Below are 26057 nucleotides of genomic sequence, written 5' to 3' on the forward strand. Positions count from 1 at the left end.
TTTTATTTGAATGAGGCAAAATGCCACCAATCAGCACATCTGCGTTGAACACTTTGCACCCCTCCTAGTTTCCACTGGCACGCTTTCTAATCTGTCAACACCTTTTCATTCCGGCCAAAAGCCACCCTCGCACGTTTCGCATATTCATCTCTTTATCTTACCCCGTTAAGGCTTGCCATCTCATCTTGGCTTTTCATTTCCTTTAACCACCGGTGCTCTCAGCCTTACACAGGAAGTGTCAGGTCTGCCCTGCCCTGTCACTCTTCTCAGTCTCTGGCTGCTTGTCACATAAACAAAGTGTTTGCAGTATCACCCGCAGAGAGGAACTGCGGTTCATATCGAGGTTCTTCTCTTCGACAAGAAGTTATCCTCCCTGCCTGGTTCTCCTCAGCTTTTTACAGAAACCTTTCTCAGATGATCCATTTGTGAGCAGATTGAAACTGAGCTACAACATGAGCCTACGGAAACTAAGTGAGTAGCATGTGTGTTTGTTTGAATCTATTTGGAGGGCGGTTAAACTGTATAGTAAGCAGTTCAGTTCAGATCTGAAGATCAAACATTGTTCTGGTGATAATGTGACAATAGTGACATGTAAAAAAAATCAGCACCACAACAAATAAAGTCTACTTCAAATATTTTTTGTCTGCTTTTGTTAAAGCAGTCAGGTAAGATAAATACCTTATTTACTTTATTTTAATACTGTATGCATACATGTTCTTATATTAAAATGTCATTTTAAACGCAGTCCTTTTATATCTCTGCTTCTCGGAAAGATAAAAAAAAAAGCGTGTGGACATTTCTGCACAAAGGCAAATTTGTGGCAGCAAAATGCAAAGAAGAGGGTAAAAGTCCCCTCAGTGCCTGTTGAAATTGGCACATATTCAGCCAAGCAGAAACAAAAGCACAGCTATATAAATAGCATTCAGTTCAAAGCTGCAGATAAATGCAAAGAAAGCAGAACAAGCGGGAAAAGAATACAATATATTTTTATCAACTTACAATATTGCTGTGACTAGATATGTCACTAGAATTGTACCTTTGGGTAGTAATTTGTATGTTTTGACAAGATTTACAAAGGCTACTCTTCTTTTCTTCTTTTCCATTTTAAGAAGCTTCAGCAATTTGAGGGTCAGATTTTTTATAGCGGTGTTGTCTAATTAAACTACTTAACACTACAAAAACAACTTACTTAAATGAGCGAAAAGAATAAATATGAATCAAAGGTTTTAGATGCACTGCAATCTAAATCTGCTTACTGTCTTTCTTCCTATTCTTGTGGGTGCTACTGTGAAAGGTCACCCCAGCATACTTGTTTCACTCTGTCCCTAGCATCTTCTTCTGTCACACCAACCCTCTGCATGTCCTCCTTCACTGCATCCATAAACCTGCTCAGTGGTCTTCCTCTTTTCGTCCTACCTGGCAACTCCATATCCCACATCCTTTGTCCAATACATTCGCAATCCCTCCTCAGCACATGTCCAACCTCGCTTCTCTAACTTTATCTCCAAACTGCCCAACCTGAGCTGTCCCTCTGATTTTACTCTTTTATAATCCTGTCCCACCTGGCCACGCCAAGTATCCACTTCCAGCTGCGCCTGTATTTGTTTGATTAGTACCGTCGTCTCCAAACAATACATGATAGCAGATCTCACTACCATCTTGTAAACCTTTCTTTTCCCTCTTGATGTCACTCTTCTCTCACAAATCTCCTCTGAGACTTGTTTCCACCCACTCCACCCAGCCTGCGCTCTCTTCTTTTGACCTCTCTTGTGCACTGTCATTTGCTTTGGATGGTTGCCACCTCCTTGCAGCTTCACTTTTCCACCTGCCTGACTTTCATTTCTCTTCTCTTCAGCGCATACCTCCACCTGTCCAGGGTCTCTTCCACCTCCTCCCAACTGTCACCACAGATCACAGTACCACAAACATCGTAGTCCACGGAGATTCCTGCTTGACATCACCACTGCCAGTCTCATTACTGTCCTATAATTCTGAAATTCTCACACCCGCCTTGTCCTCAGTAATGATCTTTATATCTCTTTTGCAACTATAAAGAGCTTTCATTGTTTTAAACAGTTGCATCTCACCATAAATGCTTGTTAACATAGACTGAGGTACAAGCATTTTTCCACGGTGTATTTAAAGTAAGAGTAGAAAAAAAGGAGACTAGATGAAAAAAGAAGCGACCAAGATCACAACCTGAACACTCGCTCTTCTTTAATTGTCTTTCTCTCAAGGTTTCAAATGGTTTGGCAGCCTAACCAACCTCAGTTTTCGCCGCTCCACTGAGAAATCACCTTCCAAGTCCTCTAAATCAAAGTCTGGAGCAGGAGCAGATGACACTGATGGTTGCACAGTCCTAACTCCGGTTGCTGAGGCGACTGTGGATGACCTGGGGGCCATGCGTCCCCGCACTGCCAGCTATGTCCGCTCCAGTGAGAGCTATACACACGTGGGCACGCTACCACGTCTTCTGACGAGGAAGAAGGACAAGAGCGCCAAAGGTAAATGCAGCAGAAGTTACCATCATCTCTCCAGGCTGGCTGAACTTTTGGGCTTATATGGGGAAATATTTAACATGCTAAATAACATGCTTTCTCTCTCACACTCATGTACCCAGGATGCCCGAGCAGCAGTAAGAAGGCTAAAGACAAGATCAACAGAAGTCAAAGCCAGCGTCCTGCAGGGGACCAGAGCTCACTGAGACTCAAAGATGCCAAAGAGGCTGAGGATGTAATTAACACTGATACTCGGCCCCATGCACTGCTTGAACCTGATAGTGAAAGTAAAAAACCCGAAACCTCAAACGTCGCCTCTGGGCCTACATCTTCAAGTGTAGATCTGCCGCCATCTGATGGCTGCGGCGCAGAACTTCAGCCAAAGATTTGCGACAAGCAAGGCGTCACCGAGGCAGGTGCAGACTCGAACCCCGAGAAAGAGAACTCGTCACCTCCCCTTAGCAAAGAGAATGATGAGGCGCATGCAGGTCATGGTTTAGAGCCAAAAGAGGAGTCCAGAGAGGCGACAGACGTTGCAGAAACAAAAAACCAGGAGTCTGACAGCATCTACAGGTGATCTTTTTTTTTTATATCTTTCATTTTTAAAACCACAGTGTTTGTAGCTATTTGTTCACCTGCTACATGTACTAGGTCTACCCAATTTATTCTGTGTTTTATAAACTAATCATACCACAGCCTTGCGTATGGTCATGTTCCAGCACAGAAAAACTGAACAAATGATGGAGGAAGGGAGCCTTAATTAAGGCCGAGCACCTCTAGTCTGGTTGTGTTCTTTGAGTAAGCCAGAGGGCGCAGATCTGCGGGTTAAACTGCAAATTCGCTTTGTGCAGACTTTGCTGTAGACAGGACTTATCCGAAGCGATGCACGTGAAGTGGGAATATAACAGGATTCATTAAATTCTTTTGTGGGTAACATCGATTCTTTTTTATCGATTGAATTCTGCTGGGAAACTCCTAGTTTTATGATTTTTTTCTCGCATTGATTTGTTCTTACGCACAAGAACCCAAGTGAAATAAGATTTTTGTGGGCTTATTGCATGCGTTTCATAATTTATCAACAAAGCCAAAAGTTGAAGAAGAGTTTGGGGAAATGTACTAAGACTTCAACCGATCTCATGTTCTCGTAACTTTCCCATGGCATGTCAGTGCGTGTCTCGTGTTAGAGTGGGATTTGCACTGCGTGTGTATGTGAGCGCGTGCTTGTTGGCTGTGGTTATGCTGGCACGCGGGGGCTCGTGTGTGTGTGTGAGCGTGCACTATCAACCCATTAGTTCTAGCCGAGGGACCGTGGGAAATGCAGCTCTATATAGTGTACTCCAACTTCAGTATAGGCACATCAAAGAGTTCTCCCTCCTGTATCAGTTCAACCCTAAATCACAGGTCTTTCCATCGCTCAGCCTGACCGTCCATTTCCCTTCCACGGCCTGTCCACAGTGCAGCTCTTTACTCGTATTTCCCAGCTTTACTGGAAAACCTTTTTCAGTTGATTCTCAGTGTTGGTAGTGTGTGGTACTTTGGGATTCTGCTAAGAATGAAATGTTGTCATCTTGTTTCTGGGCAGCTGGCAGATACAGGTCCTCTGTGTCATTGTCTCTCAAGCAACAAAACATGGACATTCAGCATCTACTCATGTTGTCACTCATGCTGTTATGGCTGCATCTAAAACAAGTACAGGATAACCTCATTTCCAAATAAGTCGAGACTGTTTAAATTGCAAATGAAATGATAATGCAGTGCCTTAAAATCGGATCATGTTTAGCATGTTTCAGAACTGACGAGACAAATTTCTGCAGCTTTAAAAAGAGAACTGTTTCCTATTCTCACTTGATAAAAGGTTTCAGCTGCTCAGCAGTTTGGGGCCACATTTGCTGCACTTTGTTTGGTATACATGCCAAACATCTTCACTGGGTGATGGGTGACTTTAGCACATGGATTACTTTATTGCTTAGCCATGCTGTTTGAATAGATGCGGAATATGCCTTGACACTGTGTAGCTGAAATAAGCAAGACAGTCTCTGAAAAGATGACAGCATGTGTTATATCATCAACAGTGCAATTCATCAAATCACAGCTGTGCAAGTTAGCCATGTCAAGTATGCTAATACATCCTGGTAACAGCACAGATGCTGGCTTTCCAATGTCATTTTCTTTAGTCGTGGACTGTTGGTCAGACAGTTGGATTGTGTTGCATGACAGCAGATGTTTTTCCTTAACTTTCTGAGATTTTATGAACTACGCAATGAAATCATCAGCAAGACATTTTTTTCAGCGTGTCTAGTGTTTATCAAGTGAGAAGTCAGTTTAATAGAGTACATAACCCACTGTCCTCATCCTTGAGTAAGTTGAGGGCAACTTGAGGTAGCAGCAGGAGAACTGTGAAACTGAGTTTTAATGAAGTATATTATCCAGTAGATGAGGTACAATGTTGCAGGCAGATTATCTCTAATGAATTCAAAAATTCCAGGAAAGCTTTCTTTTTAGTCTTCTATGCACTTTATTATCAGTTTCAGGGCACTGAGTGGGACCTTAAGTTGCATCCTCCTTTATAAACTTTTCAGGCTTTTCCACTAGACGTGACATGAAAAACATGCACATACACAGCTGTGAGATTTTTTTGAAAGTGTTGGAAAAGAGCATATACATATTTAAAACAGACTACTGCTTCTGAATTTTATGTAAATCCGGGGTAATATTTGTTCTCGCTAGTGTTATCAGATGCATAGTTATGCATTAAAATATTCTATACTTATACAATATTAAAAAAGAAAATCAGGGTTAAAAGCATAGAAGCAACTGTGGCTGTGGCACTGTGGCGCTCCTCTACTGTGGGACCTATTAACATTCCCAAGCCTACTACCATGATAGGGGCCTTTGATCTGACCTCTCTGTAGTCATGTATAACACAGCTTTGCTCTGGGCCCTGTGAGACCCTTCATGCAAGTGGGAGCTGTGCTGCGTGATCTTAAAACTTGTCTGGGAGTGTAATTGCCCCTTTTGCTTGCCACTGCACCGTATCTGCACACTAGTGCCCACACTGAGGCTCCCAGGACTGCAGCACAGTGAGTTTTGACACATGATAGGGATCCATCATGAGTGTTAAAGCGTGAGTTATGGTGCCTCTGAGATTTAAGAGGCCAGCTCCATATTTAGCAACCTTAGATGCTCAGTGGGATTTGTTATCTCTCTATTTTCCTTGAAGCTGCGCTGCAATAGTGTTTTACTCACTGGAGAGCGTGCTGCTGTTGTGGGAATACAGGCAGACCTTTTGTGTGTTAACATGTGCTGCACCTGTTAGAAGAGCAGATCAAACACAAAGCCACGATTGTGTGTATCAAAGGTTTATAGGCTTCCCCCCCTGTTATTACAATCCTGAGCATTTTATGTCTTTAATCTTTCTTTTCTCCTCTTGTCCTTCTTCATTATTCTCTTTTCAGCCACATGAAGCCAGCAGAGGACCGATCAGAATATGTTCAGGTGGGTCTGCATCTGTTTTTTAATCTTCTTTTATGATTATGCCGTTTATTCTTCTGCTCTGTGTCTGGGCGTATTTTAAAATTGCCCTAAGGAAGCATTTCAAAAATCTCTACCTTTGACACACGGACAAAAAGCCCCAATAATTTTTCACTCTTTACCTTTCCATTATCATTATATTTTTTTTTAATATACTCTTCTGTCACAAACACACATTTAAAACCTTACACTTGAGCAGATATTAGTTGCAGTTTTCACCATGAATGTGCAGTTGAATTTCCTCCTGAACTGCATGATTATTAAGATGATTAAATTTGATATTTTTTTCATGTGAGTGCTCAGATGTAATTGTGGCAGATTATTAGCCCCTCAGTTTTCAACAGCTATGCTCATTTGAGCAGGCTTACTCTGCATTTAGCCTAATTCAGCCTGCCATTTAGCTAATTGAATTTGGAGTGAGGAAGTCTGCGCCTTAGAGCCGGCACTGTGTGCTGCAGCCAGTAGGTGGGGCCATCCACTTTGGGTGTGAGCTCCTCAAAGAGCAGAGATCGTGAGAAGCTTTTTCCACGACCTTGGAGAACATGGTACAGATTCATGCATTTTCTTTTTAAAACATAGCATGAGATCAGCTGAGATCAAAGTGGAAGTGAGAATAAGAAGGTAGGGTTGAAAAGGGAGGTAGAAGGAAGAAAAATAGAAAGAGAGAGTAAAATAAGCTGCTGGGCTCTTGGGATCTGTTTTTTTATTGATTGTACATCAGAGCCAGGCAGTAAAAGTATTCTCCTATGACCTTGACCCGTGTTCCTTCTGTAAAACAAATATGTTCAGATTTCACAGGCCTGACAAATTACCTACAGTTAGAAATGACCTTTTTTTGTAAAATGTTGAAAACCAAACATTTGTGTGTGTGTGTGTGTGTGTGTATATGTATATGTGTATGTATGTATATATATATATATATATATGTATATATATATATATATATGTATATATATATATATATATATATATATATATATATATATGTATATATATGTGTGTGTGTGTGTGTGTGTAAATTATGTGCATATGTCAGTATCTTAAACTTAACTAAAACAAACTTAGATCATTAAAAAAAACATTAAGCTTAGCAGTACAACTATTGTAAAAATGTGATCACTTCATTTGTAATTCAGTTTAAATTGTATTTATAGAATTCCAAATCACAACAAAAGTCACCTCAAGGCACCTTACATTTTAAGGTAGATCCTACAATAATACATTCAGAGAAAAACCCAACAATCAGAATCAGAAAGACTTCATTTATCCCCAAGGGGCAACTAACATACAACAGAAGAGCATAGCGTTGAAGATAAGAACAACCCACTATTAGAAATCACTTTTGTGACATTGGGAAGGAAAAACTCCCTTTTAACGGGAAGCAGAACCAGGCTCAAAACCCAAACAAAGCATTGTTCTATTTATGGCTACTGGCCTGTCTTTTAGTTGTTGTGACAAAACTATTTTAGTTACTGAGTTTTTCAACTCACAAAACATTTCTTCAACCTTATACTTTGTTATACTTTTAATTCTGCATTCTTTCATTGTGATTCTTCATGTTATTGTCCAGTACCGTGCCGAAAAATGACCATGAATGTTATGTATTGATGGTGACAGACACTTTAAACAAGTATCCACTGACAGCTTTAACAGACCCACAATGGTCTGCTAAAAGCAAAATCCAAACTACATCCAATCAACTCAAAATTGAAAAGAAAATATTTTCACAGGCGGGCACAAATATAATTTCATGGTCACTGGCTTTCTGAAATAGAGCCTCCATTCTTTTTCTAGAAGGTTAGATTAGATGAAGCCCTCACATTTTTATAAATTATATGTTAGAGCTCCAGTTTAATTTCAGGCCACATGTCCTGCATCCACTATGAAACACTGTGCATTACAGCTAGAGAAGTGTGCCTTGAAATAAGCCATGGCTTCACTGCATAAACTCTACAATTACCGCCTAGAAAATGTTGCTGTTTATGATGTGGTCATATAAAACACAGGGTGCCTCATGAGTGTGTTATTCACACCAAGTTTGTAAAAAGTCTGATATATGATCAACTCGTGCCAGTTTTCCCAATTTAAAACCCTTGCAATGCTTTATAACCCAGGTTTGTTTCTTTCTCCCCACCACCATCACCCACTGTCCCACCCAGTCCTTGAAAGCTGCCAGCAATCCCTCCATCTCCTTCCATTTCTCTGAAACATTTATGACAGCTGATGTTTAAATCAGGAGTTGGCCTCACTGTTCCGTGTTATAATGTGAGAGACGGAGCCAATGACTATCTCTGAGGGGGGTGTGGGAGGTGTTTTCACATGTGCCCGCTCACACACGTTTACATTCATTTGCACACAGACACATGCAAACACAGGATCGCACATAAAGTGAAAATGAGACAAATTGTAGCAGAGAAAGGCATACAAACCAATCTGATGTGAGAAAGAAAATAAGCAATCAGTGAGAAAACCCCAAAAGCATTCAAGACAAGCACTTCATCTTTTCAGTTTTATCATAAAATATCCATAATACCCAATATCATCTATTTTTCATGGCGACACATGGTTGGTCAAGCAGTACATAGACTGATTTTGGTTTTGGACTTTTAATGAGAGATGTAATAAGTGTCTTCAAATGGTTTATAGTTGGTCAGTAAATAGACCAGACAACACTGTTTTATTAAGAAAAAATCAAAAACGTTTAGCTTCAGTGTGAGTTTGTTTTTGTGCCCATTAAGTGAACGTGTGGTTACTGTCTTTATGATTGTGTGCTTATTTTTGCCTGTGACCCAGCCTGTGCTTTGTCTCCTCTCCTGTTTTGTGGTTTGGTTGTACTTTGACAAAAGAGGCGGAGGTGAGCTGGTTCATATGAGATTTATTAACATATGTTTGCAACAGGACTCTTAAAATGAATCTGTGTGTGCACGTGCGAAGGGGCTCAGCTGTGTGTATGCGCCTTACTACATGTTTGATTATGCGAATGGTTTAAATTTCTAAAGTCTGTGTGAGTCTTTGTGCTGTCTGATTAAATTAAGGCAGTGCCCTGTGGGGGCATGGACGAGTGTGCCCGTGTGTGTGTATGTGTGACTATTACAGTAGATTGAATTAATGTGGCGCCTCTGCAAATGGGAGTGGGTGAAAACCATCAGGGCTGGTAACACACCCCTGAAAAGTGTTCGTTTACTATCCCTTTTTTATAACAGACAGAATACACTCGTGCAGAAAGCTTCACTTTCTGTAATGAAAAAGCAACTCTGAGTCTTTTGTGATTGCAAGAGTTCAGATATGCATTATGTAAGCCAGCCTGTTTAAAGTGGAACTATTGTGCTTTTCAATATTTGTCATGTATATACACGGTTACAATGGTAAAGGCTGACCTAAAAATTTTTTTGCTATTTATATTATTTCAAGAATACAAAACATGAGCTGTGAAGGAGCATAATAGACTCATTTTAAGAGTCCTCCAATGCTAAATTCTTATTATTTTTTTTTATCAAAACTGGAAAACCATTATCTAATCCACTGATTTAGCCTCTCAATCAACGGCCATTTTTTAAAAATTTCTTATGAGGTCAAAGAAGCTTTTTATGGCTGCTCTCTTGCCATAGCCAGTGGTTTCAAGATTGCATTTCAGGACATGGATTGTTTAATTACACATAACCCAAACCTGCAAAAGATTGTAGTCCAAGTTCTATGACCAAGCAGACTACAAATTGAAATCTCAAAGCTTCTACCACCATTGTCCCTTTCCAGCAGATTTTGGATTTTCATATCTGTATAGAAATAAATGCATTAGAAACTAAAATAGAATTTAGTATATTCTTGTAAATGTCCTTACAGTTACAAACAGAAGCAAGATTGATATATGGGTAGGCATATATTATAACCCAAGATTGGTCTATCATATTGCTATCAGAGTATAGTTGTATATTTCAGTATGTTGTGATATGAACAGTTATTATGGCTTCTAGAAAGGCAATGTAGAGGTAGTCATGATATAATTTGGGAAATACATTTCATTAAAGTAAATAAACAATTCAATATTTAATTTTTATTTTTAATAAAACTGTAACATTTCTGAATATTAAATGCTACGCTAACATCCTCACATCGATGATGTTGATAGATAATATACATATAGTGTCTTTGTTTAGCATGCTAACATTTGCTAATTAGCACTAAACAGTGCACAGGGGACATTTATGGAAAGTGTTTTTGCTGCCATTTGGATATAAACCAAAGTAGTGAAGTAGTACAGTTATGAACAAAAGCTTTTAGGCAATCCTCTTTTTTTTTAATGTTTTGGAGGGAAAATTTGCACATGCAGCAATTTATTGAGACACATGCAAACATGCATGGAAATACAGCAGATAAAGTGAAAAACAGAGTTTGTACAATTCTAACAAGCTTGAAAGTCAGTATTTGGTATGACCACCTTTATTCTTCAACAGCACCTGAACTTTCTTAGTCAAGCGTTGTTATAATTTCTTTAAGTAGTCGTCAGGAATAGTTATCCAGTCTCCTTTAAGGACATTCAGTTTGCTTCTTTGGATTTTTGCTGCCTCTGTTGTCTGTGAAGATGATCCCTCACTGCTTCAAAAATTGTTGAAGTCTAGAGTCTGGGGAGGCCAGACCACGACAGTAATTATATTTCCATCTGGTTATACTTTTACTACACTGGTGTAAACAACTTCATTTTTTACTACCTCAGAAACTGCAGCCTCTGAGAGAAAAAAAATTACTACATGACCAGTGCATTCTCAAGTATTCCCACAACTTTATCCACTCTTTTTTTAAGGTCACCATGAAGCAGAGATACTTGTCTTGATGGTATTACACAGTGTTTAATTTTTGACTAAGATGTGTCTAGTTGCTACAGCAACCAATTTGTGTAAAGTGTAGTCATTTTAATGTGATTAAAGCGAGTGGAGTTTTAATTGCACTGTTTAACACTTAAATGAATATTTTTCAAGGCCTTTGTGTGGATGGAGGCACAGCATTCCCAACAGACCTCTTTCTCTCTTTGTATCATTATTGCAGGCTTTGAAACGCATATCTGTGGTTCGATACGGATTAACCAGATCTGTCCCTCAGTAGATCTTTTCATTTCACACACGTTTTCATAAAAATATTTTCCTCTATTCCCTCACAAGCAAACACACTCACGTGCTTGTATCGCTATCTTTGTGAGGACATTCAATGAAAGTGAGGCCAAAAATGTCCTTACTTAAACAAAATCACACCAGTCCTCATAAGCATAGTTGAGCAAGTACATACACATGCACACACTTCATATCTTTGTGTGTCTCTCCACATTCACACACACTTTCATTAGTGTGATGCTTGCAGGCACATGCAGGGATTCTCCATTGTGTTCCCTATCAGCCTGCGGGATGGGGCTCACTAATTAATATTTAACTGAAGACCGCCTCCAACCAAGAGAGGAGATGCAGAGATAGAGGACTGAAAGGAGGGGAAAGTGGAAGGATCATGGTGTGGAGGAGAGGGGAAGGACAGGAGAGAGAATAGGCCGGGAAGGATCAGAAGGAAGAAAAGCCTGGAAGTCTGAGGTTAGGCTATTGATCACAAGGATAAGAAGGCAGGAGAGATGAGGGGAGGAGTACGGTGACAAGAGCAGTTGGAGAAATGCTGGATTTGACAGAGCCTAGAGAGAAGGAGATGACTGATGCAGAAGCACTGAAAAGAGAAAGGTTCAATGAATGGATGACAGTGAGAGCAACAGAGAAGAAACTGACAAGAATTTGAAGAAAATGTAGGAATGAGACAGACGTTTTCTGACAGAAACACTTCTCGTCAATGCAGAGATATAAAGAAAGATAGATGGATTTAAGGGGAAGCAGTAGCAGGAACAAAGTAAGGATGAAGCAAGGAAGAAAAAAAATGCCGCAGCTCCACACTGCAGCAGATGATATTTGTTTGACAAAAATTAATTCATCCAAGGATGAAGTTTGAGTTTTACAGAATTTGCTTTAAAACAATAACAGGCTGTGCTTCCTTTACCAGCTGTGTGAACCAAATACTTATTGAAAGGTAGCCAAACAGGCTACAATTATAGCAGCAAGCAGACTACCAAAGATACATATTTAAATATAAATATCAGTTTGTGGAGTGGCTTCAGGCTAGTCTAAGACACCCTAATTCTGACACATTTAATGATAAACTCTCTCCATGCATCAAATTGTAGATTTTTTTTTCTCCCACATGTGTGGCAGATGTAACAGGATGTATGTTATGATTGTTTTGCCATGGTATTACAGAGGATTGAGAATAGAAAGGCACAAGGCCCCCCTCTTATGAGATTATTTGTGTCCCCGCTGTGTAATCTGTCTAATCCAGCACTGTATGGTTTGAGATTACGTTAAGAGGAGACGTTGCAGTTAATGAATCCGTCCTGTGTCTTGTAGCTCCTTATCGTTCAGGCTCTTTGTCTCTGGCTGTGACCTACTAACATGCATTCAGGAGGCAGATTAGAAAGGTGATTACTGGTATCATCCGATTCTGTGTGTATGTTTGTGTTAGTGGGGCGAAAGATGACCTCAGATGACAAAGTGAAAAGAAGGAGCATGTCGCTCTCCTTCTCAGCCGCTTTCTCTCTCCTGTATCCGCCTCTCGCTTTCCTGCATTGGTGCGGACCTGACTAAATGCAGTGTCAGAATTTTGGATGCTGTCAAGGCTCTGGCAGTGTTTCCATGGCGAGGCGTCCTCAATGATGTCACTCACTCGGGCCTCTGGAGACAGAGCCCCACCCCTCCTGACATCTCCCTGCCGGTATGTGCGCGTGTGTTTATGTGTGTCTCCATGTGAAATGGGCCGGTGAAAATCACACCATGTTATCCTTGAAACACCTGCCTGTGTGTTTCAGCCCGTAATGAGCTGTCTAGCTGCAGTCTGCATGGCTTTGTAGAGACACATCATTATATCCTGCAACACACACACACATACACACACACACACACACACACACACACACACACACACACACACACATGCACGGGAAGATTTCTGCCAACGTTATTTCACCACGGGAAGCCAATGCGTTTTGGAGGCTGCTATAGTAACATATAGTGGCATGTGAAAATGTAGGTGGAATAAAAGGTGTGAGTGTGCATTCAAGCATTTGTGGAGGGGGTGCGGTCTTGTCGGGTGTCTTTCATGGCAAAAGAAAGGTTAGATTCCTTTGGGAGGCTGCACACGTACTCTTCTCACCCTCCTTGCACCCTCATCTTCTTCATTCATCATCTCATCTCTTAATTATCTTTTCTTTTTCTCCTCCCCATCTTTTCCTTACTTTCTCTCTGTTTCACTCCCTCCGTCATCTCCTCCACCCCCCACCACTCTCCCACCCCCCCTGTCAGCATTGTCTCAGCCCTGGAGCGGGGGTCATCAGGAGGGTGGGTGGGGTTTCTGCCTTCAATACAACAGCACTCCTCTCTGCTTGTGCCTCCTAGCGTTCAACCCCCTCCCCTCTTCTCTCCCTCCCTCCTTCCATCCAACCCTCCCACCCTCTCTCCCACTGGTCCACCCTCCCCCCACCCACACTCCTTTCATCAGCAAGCAATGAGGTAATCCCTAGCAGCCGCGTGAAGTGCAGCAAGTGCAGTGAGAGGGAGAGAAGCGAGAGCAGAAGCGAGAGAAGCCGGTGCAAGGCAGAAGCAGCGAAGATGTCAGGAGCTGTAATATCACTGGCTGTTATCAGTACCAGCTGTTAGCAGGTCGCTCGTAGGTAATAGCTGATGTTGTCACAGGCAGCTGCATGCAAGCTGCAGCTTTGGTGTTAGCAGTTTTAGCTTGTAGCCTGTTTTTCTTTCTTTTCTGTTTTTTTTGTAGTGGTGGCACTATGTTGAGTGGCTGTTAGCCAGACAGAGAGGCAGGCAGGGGTGGGACAGGCTTAACCCAAGGGCTGGTGTTTAGATTGGACACCCCGGGTGGGGAAGAGAGCGTGAGACAGAAAAGGGAGAGGTGAAGTAGTAGAAAAAGAAGAAGAAGAAGAAGAAGAAAGAGTGAGGTTTGAGAGAAGGTAGCAGAGGTGTGTGCCCACCATGACGGAGAGGTGTAGTCTGTGGAGTGCCCTCTCGGCTGCAGCATGCTGCTTCTATCGGGGATCCTTCATGCAGGTGCAGGTGAGTGAGCATTTGTGTGTGTGTGTTGTGCTTTTACTGTTTAATACTCTGCATATGTGCAGTATACGGTCCAAGTTTCCTTGTATTTGGTGCATTTGTGTATGCATGTGTGTATGCATGTGTGTGTTTGTGAAGGTTCACGCTTCTGTATATTTGTGGGAGGTGTGCTGACTGCTGGCTCCTCTTCTGTCCCGGCAGCTGGTAATGTCAGCCTGCCTGGTAGTTGGCAGTCTGATGATATCATAGACTTTGTACAGTACTTGGGTGTCAGATAGACTGTGTGAAAACAATGTGCGGAGTGAGTTAGAGGGAGCTGGTGAGGGAGGACAAGGGTTTGTGTGCGTGGCTTTGAGAAAGAAACCATGGGAATATGCGTTTGCACTTTGCATGGTTGTGTATGGGAGGCAGAGAGGGAAAGTGTGTGCGGTACAGTATTCTACGGTATCAGTTGTACTTTGGTCTAATTTAGTCTTGCTGCTGGAAACCCAATATCTGCCCTTATTCCTGGACAAAATGACACCAGCGGTATATTTGTGTTTGTGTCTGTAATTCCATTAGTGATGCTTGATATTGAATGATCATTGGCGAAAAGCTTGTTTCAAAATTTCAACTTTTTAAAGGAAAACAAACTAACAGCTCAGTTCGGGAGGAGTGGGTAGTGATGCTTTTTTGGGATCTACTGGGGCAAGGATGTTCAGAGTGGGAATAACAAGGCTTTCACATGACAGGAGTAATAGAAGAAGAAAATAACAGCAATGGATGAGATAATAAGAAATGACAGACTTTGGGGTACAAAAGAATGTTATTGCCTGAAGTTGTAATACTGAGCTGGACTGAAGTGGCTCTTCTCTTCTCTTCTCCCTGCTACATGTGTTTGCAGCCAACTGTGCTGATATAATTATGCCTTTACAATGAACAGGAAGGATGCAGAGTTGTTTACAACTCGCTGTGTTTAAGCAGGCTAATCCCCATGTTAAGCGTTGACTTGTCCCACCTTGTCTCTGGCAGCAGGACATTTTGTCAGTGTCACATCTAGCTGAGAGAGTCTTCATCCTGGATTACTTTGGTTGTCTTTTTGCATTTAATACATATGTCCGTCTTAGAGAAAGACACACGCAGAGATTGTTGGCTCTTTTCCTTCTAGTTTTTTCTTTGAGGCATCTGCTTTTGTTTAGAGTGAAGTGATTCAGAGCTCAGAGTAATGAAGTTATTTTAATTAAATCTGTCATGAGGTTCCTGTGTAGTGGTGGTTTTGGTGGGGCTAAGTGTGTGCGAGTGGGGGGTAAATTAATTAGCAGTCGTTGAACAGTTAGCGTTAAGTGGGCGCTTTCTAATGTAAGAAAAAAAAAAGAAACATTCACAGCAACTCAACTTTGTTTACAAGCAATGTGAGTTTTGTCTATAGACTGATATTGATTCCCCGATCCATTCCAATTAAACATAGACTGTCAAGCACAATACTGCGTGTCACGTAACCCAAACTGTGTGCGACAGAGAGCTCAAGGCTTCAATCATTACCTGTGCACTTCAACACCACACTGCTTCTTTTTCTTTCCCTCCAGGGGTTCATTTGTTAGATTATTTGCACTTGTTACACCTTTTGTGTTAGATACTTGCAACTGGTGATCTTCCATTATGAAATAAATAAATAAATAAATAAAAACCAAAGTGATTGTTTCACTGGTGTGTGAAGCCATTAGAGGACCCACTAATGCTGTGATATCTCTTCTCTTGGTGCTTTATGTCCCTAAAAGCTGAAGCGCTCTGCTTGATGAATATAACATTCACTGCTGTTATGTCATTTACGGTACTTTGAGTGAGAATTAACTGGTGGTTTGAATATGTAATTTTACCAGGTAATTACAGTGTAACAAGCAATACTAAAACACTTATTCTGTACTTTTTATTTACTTCTCAGCAAAATGATTTGTTATAGAATCCATGTCAAGAAAAGACACAGATATATTTTTATGTAAAATTCATGGTTAAAATCTAGCAACAGTTGTGCTTTTTTTCCATAATGACAAATAAGTATGTTATTCAGTATTTTCAACATGCTTGTAGAGTAATTATTTATGGTGTATATTTGCGCTACCGGTAATAAATACAGACTGGTTTTGGCTTCACCAGTGCTCATTAATAGCAAGAAATAACAGAAAGAAAAAAAAAATGGCAAAAACTGAGAGTATTGTACTTTCTTTTAAACCCAGAGACAACCCAGATATACAGTAATGAACCAAAAAGCTCATAGATGAGATGAAGAATGATGTCAGAACACATTTACACTTGTCGAAGTAAGTGTAAGTCAGCTACACAATCAGTCTTCATATCTTGTCAGTTACACTTGAGTAAAACTAGGACAGCAATCTCATTGCGACTAGGAAACATTGGTGGTTACCCGGCAAATACACTGCCAAGGACCGATTTAAAGGAGTTGCAGCAGCCAACTTGTAGGCTGGAAATTGATCGTGCAAAACCATAACCTGTTGGTGACCACTTTCAATAGTAAGGTGACCACACAGGTCGCAACCTGACGCCATGCAGGTTGTGATCAGACTCGGACTGGCAATCACCGTCAGACAGATTGGTGAAGATTTGCAAAATGCAAACTCACTGCAATCGGTGTTAGTCAGTCTGTGCCAAAGAGTGGAACTTCTTTGCAATAGAGGACTGCCTTCTAGTTATATTTCTATGTAAAAAGCATGGTTGCTGAGTGCCTGTGTTATTGTGCAGTTTAATCGCCATCCTGCAGCAAGTACGTTGCTCTTTGTTGAGGAATTTCTGAATTTCCGTTTCAAATCTATGAGGCTGGACTCTGAATATAAGTAGTTAATTTCTATTTAATGTTAATAACTGTGTTTGTAGATGGCGAGTTTAGATTTTCACAAATTTATCACACTTAATCGCTGTATTATCACAAAAAGACTGCACGCAATCGCCAGCTTGACCCCATTCATTTGCAAACTGAAGCCATCGCCTTCTTGACACAACAAAGTCACTTTGAGGATGGTAACTGACTGTGAGTGGTTACAGACCTGCTCCCCATCTTCGAAGCAAACATTTTAAATGCAACAAGATCGCAAAATTGTTGCACACGGTCACAATAACTGTCTTCAACCACTGAATGTAGCTTACCCAATGCACTGGATTCAGGAGAATCAGGGGAAACTTTGGAAAGTTTTAATGTTAATACTTCTCAGCCAAGTTTTAAAAGCATAATTGCAGCCAAAAGGGTCATATACTATAATCATCTCTTAGAGTAATTTATGAATTAATTAATAACAGTACATTGTTGTGCGGCTGACACACCGAAATGATGTTAACACAGTGACGGTGTTCTGTGACCTCAGCTCATCAGCTGTATCAGTGAAGGGAGATTACACTTGATCCCCTGGTCTAGACTGCAGTATGAACACACACACATTCATACACACAGGCATGCAGCTTAACCATTGTATTCATTATGTGCCCAGTGCTTCCAGCGCGTCTCTGTAACTGGGACAATATAACTGCCTGCTGGACTCTTGCAGTGGTTTGAACCTCCAGAAAAAGACACACACATGCACACTAATGCACACATGGAAAAAACTTGAATTCATAAACAGATGCACGGACATGTAAATACACAGAATGATCTTTTCCTCTACTTTGATTGTTTTTAAAGCTAATCCTTTTTGTCTAGCGTCCCAACCCCCCCAGTCCACCAATTGTATCTCACTCGCCTCTGTAGCCTCATTCCCTGCTGACCTGACAGCATGTGGCAGCCATCATGCCAGCCAGCAGCCGTTTTCTCTGTCCTTTAGCATTCCTGCAGCTTTACCATATCTGGAACTGTATCTGTCAACCTCCAGCCGTGGTTCATGCCACCTCCCTGCCATCCAGTCCCATGGGCAGAGAGAACCAGTTTTCAGCAAACTGATACTCATTGATCTAGAGATTTAGGCCAGAATAAGGCGATGCATATGTGAAAATCTGGTAGTTTGTTTACACTTTTTAAAAAACAATTCTTTTTGCATAGTCTATACCAAAAGTTACTGTTTCTTTTCTTCAAAAAGACCACAATTAACTTTGAGAGTTTAGATTAGATTCAATAAGAGTTGGCCTAATTTCTTTTTCTTTTTTTGGAGAATGTCATCAGGGTTTAGGGACTGTCAGAACTTGACCGGGGTTTTTTATTTATTTGTCAAACTAATTAAGTAATTCAAAGCAACAATAGAAAATGTTGATGAAACAGTACATTTATGACCTACTGCAGATGGATTTTTCTAGAAATCCTGCTACAAATAGATCTTAAATATTAAACTAGCCAGCGTTATTGCATTGGAATCCCTTCTGTAATGTCGTGTCCATGTATTGTCTACATTCCCAGGAGGAGCTCAAAATTTAATAACCGAGATTGAACCTAGTAGCACTGTCCCTTTTAAGTCCTCTATATGATGGTCATATCGCTACACAGTCTCTGCTTTGACTTTATTAGCTTGAAAGAAACAAAAATCTCCTCTTGCATGACAGATGACGTTGTCTTAAATTGGTAGGAAGCCCTTGGTTGGTTTTGGTCAACTCGCTCTGTCAGAGCAGGTTTACCAGTAATCATTTTGTGAGTCAGATCCCCAGGGGGTCCTCTGTTTCATATTAGCTTTACCCATCACCCCAGTCCCTGTCTAGTCATTGCTAAGCTAGCTGTAGAAGATATGGCCCTGTTAATGCCTTTATGTGTGTGTATGTGTGCGACTCTGAGTGTGTGTATCTGTCCAAGCCAGAAACGGAGCCCAAACCAATTGGTATGTTTTAGTATTGAAATATTCACCATGTAATCCCCTCTTCTCCACTCCTCCTATCTCTCTCTCCCTCTCGCCCTCCTCCCCAAAGCTTTTCACCACAAATCCTCTTTTGGCGTGCCTGCCTGTCACACCCTGCAGGCAGGCAGTGTGAAGGGCAGCTGTGTGCGTGTGTGTGTCTGCTTAAATTGCCTTGTTTCAGAACCCATATCCTCATTAGAGTGCTGTGATGTTTTTGGCACTAATGAGGAGCAAGGCTGCGTGCGTGTGTGTGTGTGTGTGTGTGTGTGTGTGTGTGTCAGCTACGTACGTGTGTTTCACGTCTGCATGACTCTGTGTGTGTGTGTGTGTGTGTGTGTGTCCGCTTAGTTATTGCTTCATAGTAGAGATGATGAAACAATATTGTTTGGGCATTAGCTGAACAGAAAGCATAGTTTAAGCCAACGTAATTGATCAGCAATTATTTAGAGCAGTTAGCTCTATAAAAACTGTTTAATACTTGCAAATGTTTTTGGTTTATTGAGTTTTTATGGCTCAAACTAACACATTAAGTAGGAATGAATGATAAACCCCTAATACAGTCAAAGAAATAGCTGTTGTCTTCCTAAATAAAACCTTTGAGCATTTACTCATTATATTCATTGCATATTGTTTTTCCTTTCCAAAAGGGCTTCAGATTAGTCTCTCAAAAACACTATTTGTGTTAAAAAATACAGCTGCCAGTTTTGGGAGGGAAAGATGAGACTATAGTACAGTTTTAAGGACCCCCCTCTATTGGTAGGAGACAAGAAAAGATAACATTGTCAGTGCTTTGGATCCTTATCTATCCGTCTTATCTCCTTACAGGCTTTACAAAACCTTCCTCTATCTTTGCTCCTTTAAAAGGAAAGCTATTTTTTTTAGTGTGACTGCTCAAAATTTTTGTCAAGAAGGCATAAATATAAATTTAAATATGCTTACAGTAAGTCAAGGACTTGCTGCACTATAGAAAATGATTGCACAGTTGGATTCAGTAGAAAGTGCTCTGCTCTGCGGGAGAACTGTTAAAGAAGGGATGTACTCTAACTGCTAATTCTCACTTTATATACTTTATTATTCAGTTTCAGCTACATTAAGAGTACAAGTACACATATAACATAAGGAGGGGGCTGGGGGGTGGCGGCAGAGGAACGGTGTTGATCAGTCGATTAATACAAATGTGCTGTTAGTGGTTCCCTTGAATGCAACTCAAGTGTTTTATGACCAAATTTCTACTAAGTTTGTTCTTAGTCCTCTATAGAACGTCACTTTTCTGCACAGTGAAGTCTGGAAGTCTTTGACTTTCAACTAATCTGACTGTCCGACTGGTCAGGCCTTTGGTGCATTTAATTTCCTTGTCCATTTCCTGTCTATTCCTCCACTGCATCAATCCAATAAAGGCAAAAAAAAAAAAAATCCATAAAATAAAAAGCAAAATACCTGCAGCCCCTAACCAGCATTTAATTATGCTGTTACTCAACTTTCAGCAGCCAAAGCCAAACTGCGGACTTAATGCATTTGTGCTTAAAGCCTCTTACTGTGAAACTGATTTGGAAAGTGTTGAGTTTGCTTTAACAGCATGAGTCCACAAGTATTTAATTTCTTCAGCAGTAATTTGTCCCTCTGATACATTGTGCTCGGGCGACCCTTAAATCTTCATTTTGGCTTAGGACGTCAGATAAAGCACAGAAAGTTAAGTGGTTTTCCAGCTCCAGGTCACTGTCAGGCAGGTTACTCAAAAAGATAGAACAAGCGCTTCCATTTGTAAAGGGATGAAGTGTGGATTTACATATGTACTGACAGTTGGTTCACTGAGCATTTTATCTAATAACGGTAAACTGTTTACAAGGTTGATTGTACAAATTAAATGCTCAGCTCTGAATGTGATCAGTCTTAGACCTACAGGCAGTCACGTAAAGGCATTCGTTTCAGCAGTACTGTAATATGCATGAATGTGATCAGTGATATCTGTGTGCATAATACAGACTGTCTAGTAAAAAATGTATCTTCAGAAACTCTGTGGTTATGCAGACTCAGACTCATAACATACTCACTGTTCAAACAAGTGAAAATGCAAAAAAGGAAATGGTCTCTTCATATCGTGACTTGAAGCTGCAGGCCAGGATCATAGAGCTTTCTGGCTCAGTGCTGCATGTAATCGTCTGCTCTTTCCTGACATGATAGAAGAAAGCTCTAAAATAAAATAACATAAGAACATAAACCTGTGGTAAATGCTCCGATGCATTCAATTACAGTCTGGGCTTTTTAAACAGGCGATGACGGAGAAGTGATTATTCTCAAGAATACCTGGCTGCATGTGAAAATAAAGTGCCCTTTGGCTCATTATTATATATTTTTTCTCTTCTCTTTAAACATATACGGTGGAGGACTTAAAGTAATAACGTGAATATTTGCATTCAAGTTTTTACATCATTTAGTGCCGTTGCCTCTACAGACTTTGAAGTCACAGGTTGTTTTACTTCTTCAGATGTCTGAATCTACATATGGAGAGCTTGGTAAAACACACCAGATAATAGAAACCATTGTCTATAAGAGATGGATGCAGAAGCAAAAATCTATGTGTGGGAGGAGCTAGGGGTGGTAGTAGGGCTGTGCGATATGACCAAAATCTCATATTCCGATAGAAGACATCTGTTGTCCGATAACGATATAAATCACAAAAAATTGTACAATTTCTGTGAATCTCGAGCAGCTCGACTTGCGTGAAGTGTTTCCAGCTGGGCGTTGTGTACCCAGATCGAATGTTTTAACTGATGCATGATACTATACATTTTTAGACATAAGTTGTAACGGCCGCTGTTTTCTTTGTGAGTATTTATTACACGGCGTGCTGCGGGGAAAAGCCCGTTCTAAAGTTTGAGTCTAGGGTTTATTTTTTAGCACCTGACTCTTTTTTTGCTTCTCATCCGTAAACTCTCTGCATACTCTTTCACGTGATTTAGTTTATTTTGAAAAGTCTCAACAGGATCTTGAGCTTTATTCTGAAAGGTTTATGTGGGAAAATAAACAAGCGGACACGCGATGGTTTTACCGTCGTTGTTGCTAACGACAACGCATAAAAACAGGCGCTTGTCCGTCCGTAGTGTGTTAAAATTTGAATCTAGAAGTTGAATAACAATTCACATCCAGTTAGGATTGTGCAGTCTAATATCGTTAGCGATAATAGCTGTATACGTTTTTATGTGATTATAAAAATGTTAAGATGTGATATTATAGTGCGTGGAATAACAAGATAAGCCCAGGCATGAGAGCATGAGGCGTATCCAATGTTTTAGTATCTAAAAAGCGAGCTACTTTCCAAAAAAGCACAGTACTTTTCAAAATACGTGAGAAAACTGTTCTTGCATAAGGTGGAAACGACAAACTCGTTTCACCACTTGAAGCAAAAACACAGCAAAATGAAGTGCAACCGTGATACGTAGGAGGAGATGCTAGCAGCTGGAGATGTGCGATCCAAATGTAAACGAATGGCTCCACCAAAAGTCGCTGGAGTGCTCCAATCTGTGTGACAGGAAGAGCAAACAGCAGATGGAAATGACTCATGCTGTTACATGGTGGAAAAGCAGCACTTTAAGCAGCTTGTTTCAAAGCTTGACTCAAGATACAACATCTCAGGTAGGAAATATTTTTCAGTTTCGTTATGTGACGGTGTTGTGGAGCTCCTGAAGAGTTGCAAGGTTAAATTATTTTAGTTATTGTTAAACCAAAATGTTAGGTAGTTAGATTATAGTTTTGCTTAAATTTTCCATTGAAAAAGAACATTTACTTACATTTCTAAATGCTTCAACCTGCAAGTGTCAATTAAACACTGTTCAGTGTTTAGTTTTCTGGGCATTTTAACATGGGCACCTTTGTGCTTCTGTAGCCTAGTGTCCATTTGAAGAACTGCAGGTTTGGCACTTGTTTACTGGCTTCATTTTCTAGCCACTGAGGTTGCTGCATCCTCACAAAGTTTCAAAAAGGATGATTATATTAAGAGAGGAATGGATGCTAAAAAAGCATGGACGTGCCACTAAATGAAGAGAAATGATCTTATTGGGAAAACCTTCTCACTGTGAACATAAGAGATTAATTACAGACTGAACTCTAGGTTGATTGCATTGCCCATTAGCTTTAGAGTTTATGTATGTGCAGTCACTTTGTTCACCACTGATTGAGAATAATACACTGTTCTCTCGCCATCTCCAAGTCCTCGTGTCTTCATTCATTTACAAGTTCTAATGTTGAGTTTTAGGATGATTGATGGAAACTGTTGGTTTTTGGAAACAAACTTTTCGAAGTGAAATGGATGCTGAAAATCAACCCTCACCAGCGTCTCACCAAGGAAATCACACATGCCTGTAGATCCGCGCATACGCATTCAAAGCTCACAGATGCTGGGAAAAACACAGCTGAGAGGGAGTGTGGCATAGTGAAGGGATTTGAGGCAGGAGGTTGCCAATTGTTTGCTCTCTTCATCTTTGACCTCTTCTGACCTCGGAGAATGCAGAGGCTTTTGGATCTTAGGCTGCTGCAGCTTTAAAGACTCAGTTCTACCAAATGAAACAAATAGCCATTCTGGCATGGGCGAGTTGTGCGCACATGCTTTAATTTCCATTGTTTCATACAAAAAGTAGGGCCTTCTGGTTTGAAATGACATACAATAAGTGCAGTCTGGAAGACGGCACCTACGCAGACGTTGAGGTCATGCTGATAATGGTGAGAGTGTTCTTTTGGTGAATGAGTAAACTTGACCACAAAATCAGATCACAAAATCACAAATCACAAAAATTTCATTTTTATTAAAAAGAATGTGCTTTCTGGGATTTTTGATCTTTAAGTCTATATACACCCAATCCAAAGAGCACATTAGACAAATCCAACTGAATGAAGGAGTCCCTCCTACTTGGACGTTTGGGTTTTCCACATGTTTTCTGCAATATTGTCAAATATGTAAAAGAATGTTTGAGTAGTAATTCTAGCATATTAAGTAGCCCTATTCTGAAGCTTAATTTTCCAATGATTCATTCACTGATTTAGGCTTATTGTTAAGCGCAAACGAATTTTCTCTGGGAGAATTTTTTTTCTCTTTTTCGGTGAAGGTCTTGCAGCTCCCCGTGCCTTTGTAGCGTTTTGCTCTAATTTCTAATAAATCCCACTGGGTAGCGTGTGTTTGAGTTACAGAAGGCCCTGGACCTCTGCGGAGATTTTAATGCATCATTTTCCTTTATGAAAAGACCCGAGGCCATTAAAGCGTCTCTGGGTGATTTGCAGAGAGCAGCTGAGAATGCCGGCGAACGAGCGCCTTATCGCTTTCATCCGCACACGCGCTCACATAGGAGCAGATAGTCAGTACATGCTTAAGCAGGCATGCCTAGATTGACACATTATTGCTGCAACTGTCTTGTTTTTGGGTAGGTTTTTTTTTTTTTTTTTTTTTTGTGTGTGTGTGTGTGTGTCTTGTGTCGACAAGTGAACAAGCTGCAGATACACAATAAGAGATTTAAGATTCCGCTAAGGTGCTGATAATATTTTTCTTTTAGTTACTAATGAAGCAGACTGGGGTGTTAATGTGAATCAGATACAGATACTGATTAGAGATGGGACAGATTTTATGGCTTAAGCAGTTTTTAGCTTTTTGAACATAATTACATTTCAAATTAGACAGATCAGAGTAACACTCCTGCCAGTAAAATGGAATTAATGCAGTGTGGACACACAGATCACGTGCTGGAACATCTGCAACTTAGGCATAACCATAATGATTCGGTTTTAGCAAAGGTGATTAGTTTAAGCAGAGAGACAGATGAAGAGGCTGTGTTGATATAGCTGTAGACAGCACTTATTATGCTTCCTGAATGCAATAAGGAAGTAATACAAGTGTCCAGATAAAAGAGAATAATGGACATGGCACAGGCAAATAACATCCCCCAGCAAGACAATTATTTTTTATATCAGGACATCTTAGAAGTGTGTTATTATGCTTGGTTAAGTGGCTTTCAGCATGTGTGGTATCGGTAATGTGCATGCTGGATTCATTCATTTACATCTACAGCATATGAAAATTAAGGCTGGCTTGCATCTTTTGTTCACACGTGAAGTCTTGGCAGAAATTCCAGCAGTTACGCTGGCAATTACAAGCCCATGGGTGACATCATTCTCTATAAAAGGGGTATCAGGGGTGAGGGATGGAAGGTGTGGGTGGTATGGAAATGTAATGGGGGGAGAGAGAGAGAGGAAGAGACAATGTGCAGCGTGTTGTAACAGGATACAACAGGCTAATGTCTCATGAGCATTTCTTGGAGGATCTGTTGTGGAGTTTCTCACGGGAGTGTTTAAACATAAGACTTTCATACACACACACACACACACACACACACACACACACAAGCACTCTTCCACACTTGAAGAAAGTCCCTTTCAGTTTCCTGTATTATTATTATTTTTTTTGTTTCCCTGAAAGCTGTGACAGAGGCGAGGCTGCTCTTAAAGGGAGTGCATGTGCAAGCATCAATGAAAAGTGGTGTTAGAGTGCGTGTCCATGTGTGTGCATTTTTATTGCAAAGTGAGAGTCCCAGCCAGCAGTAAAAGCTCCATCTGCATCACCATGACAACAGTCCGGTAACAACAGGGAGACAACACCCATCTCAACCCTCCCAACCCCCATCCGCTGTGTGTTTGTGTGTCTGTGAGTGTGCGCATGCTTGATTACATGCATATTTGATCGTGTGCATTGTAGTGAAATTTCATTGTGTGTGCGTGTGAGAGAAAGCTTCCATTAGGGAGCATCCCAGCAGGTAATGTCTGACTCTGAATGATGGACACAGCCCTAATAGCTGTGCCTCAGTGGGGAGTGGTCACACCCACAAACACACGCACACGTTTCTTTTCAGCCTTTGGATGAATGGAACTGATACCTCAGCAGTGCTCTCCTACTGTCTGCCTCAGTCAGCCAATTGCACAGCTTACTGCCGAACCTACAGGGAGCAATGACATCATTGCCGGCCAATGGCATCACAGCTTTAGGGCGTGCTTCTTTCTGCTGGTCTGCTTGGCTGTGGGTGACAAGGAGGAGTGTGTATATGTTTTTA

General features: G+C 40.8%; 1 protein-coding gene across 3 annotated transcripts in view; it reads left to right on the forward strand.

Annotated features, from left to right (window-relative positions):
* The first annotated feature begins 321 nt into the window (after positions 1-321).
* sh2d3ca (SH2 domain containing 3Ca) overlaps positions 322-26057 on the forward strand; it is a 54803-nt gene continuing 29067 nt past the window's right edge. Inside the window, exons 1-4 of one of the 3 annotated variants that reach the window (XM_085463413.1) lie at positions 322-471; positions 2238-2504; positions 2621-3071; positions 5954-5993. In XM_085463413.1, coding sequence (XP_085319539.1) covers positions 453-471; positions 2238-2504; positions 2621-3071; positions 5954-5993 — 777 coding nt within the window. In that variant the 5' untranslated portion in view covers positions 322-452. Of the gene's footprint in view, positions 472-2237; positions 2505-2620; positions 3072-5953; positions 5994-13601; positions 14171-26057 lie in introns of those variants that run through there. The other 2 variants (XM_085463415.1, XM_085463416.1) reach the window with 2 other exon arrangements.

The sequence above is a fragment of the Copadichromis virginalis genome, linkage group LG7, assembly GCF_057382275.1.
Source record: "Copadichromis virginalis isolate Kocher_CV1m ecotype Utaka linkage group LG7, C_Virginalis_male_GT1.1, whole genome shotgun sequence".
Taxonomy (NCBI): domain Eukaryota; kingdom Metazoa; phylum Chordata; class Actinopteri; order Cichliformes; family Cichlidae; genus Copadichromis; species Copadichromis virginalis.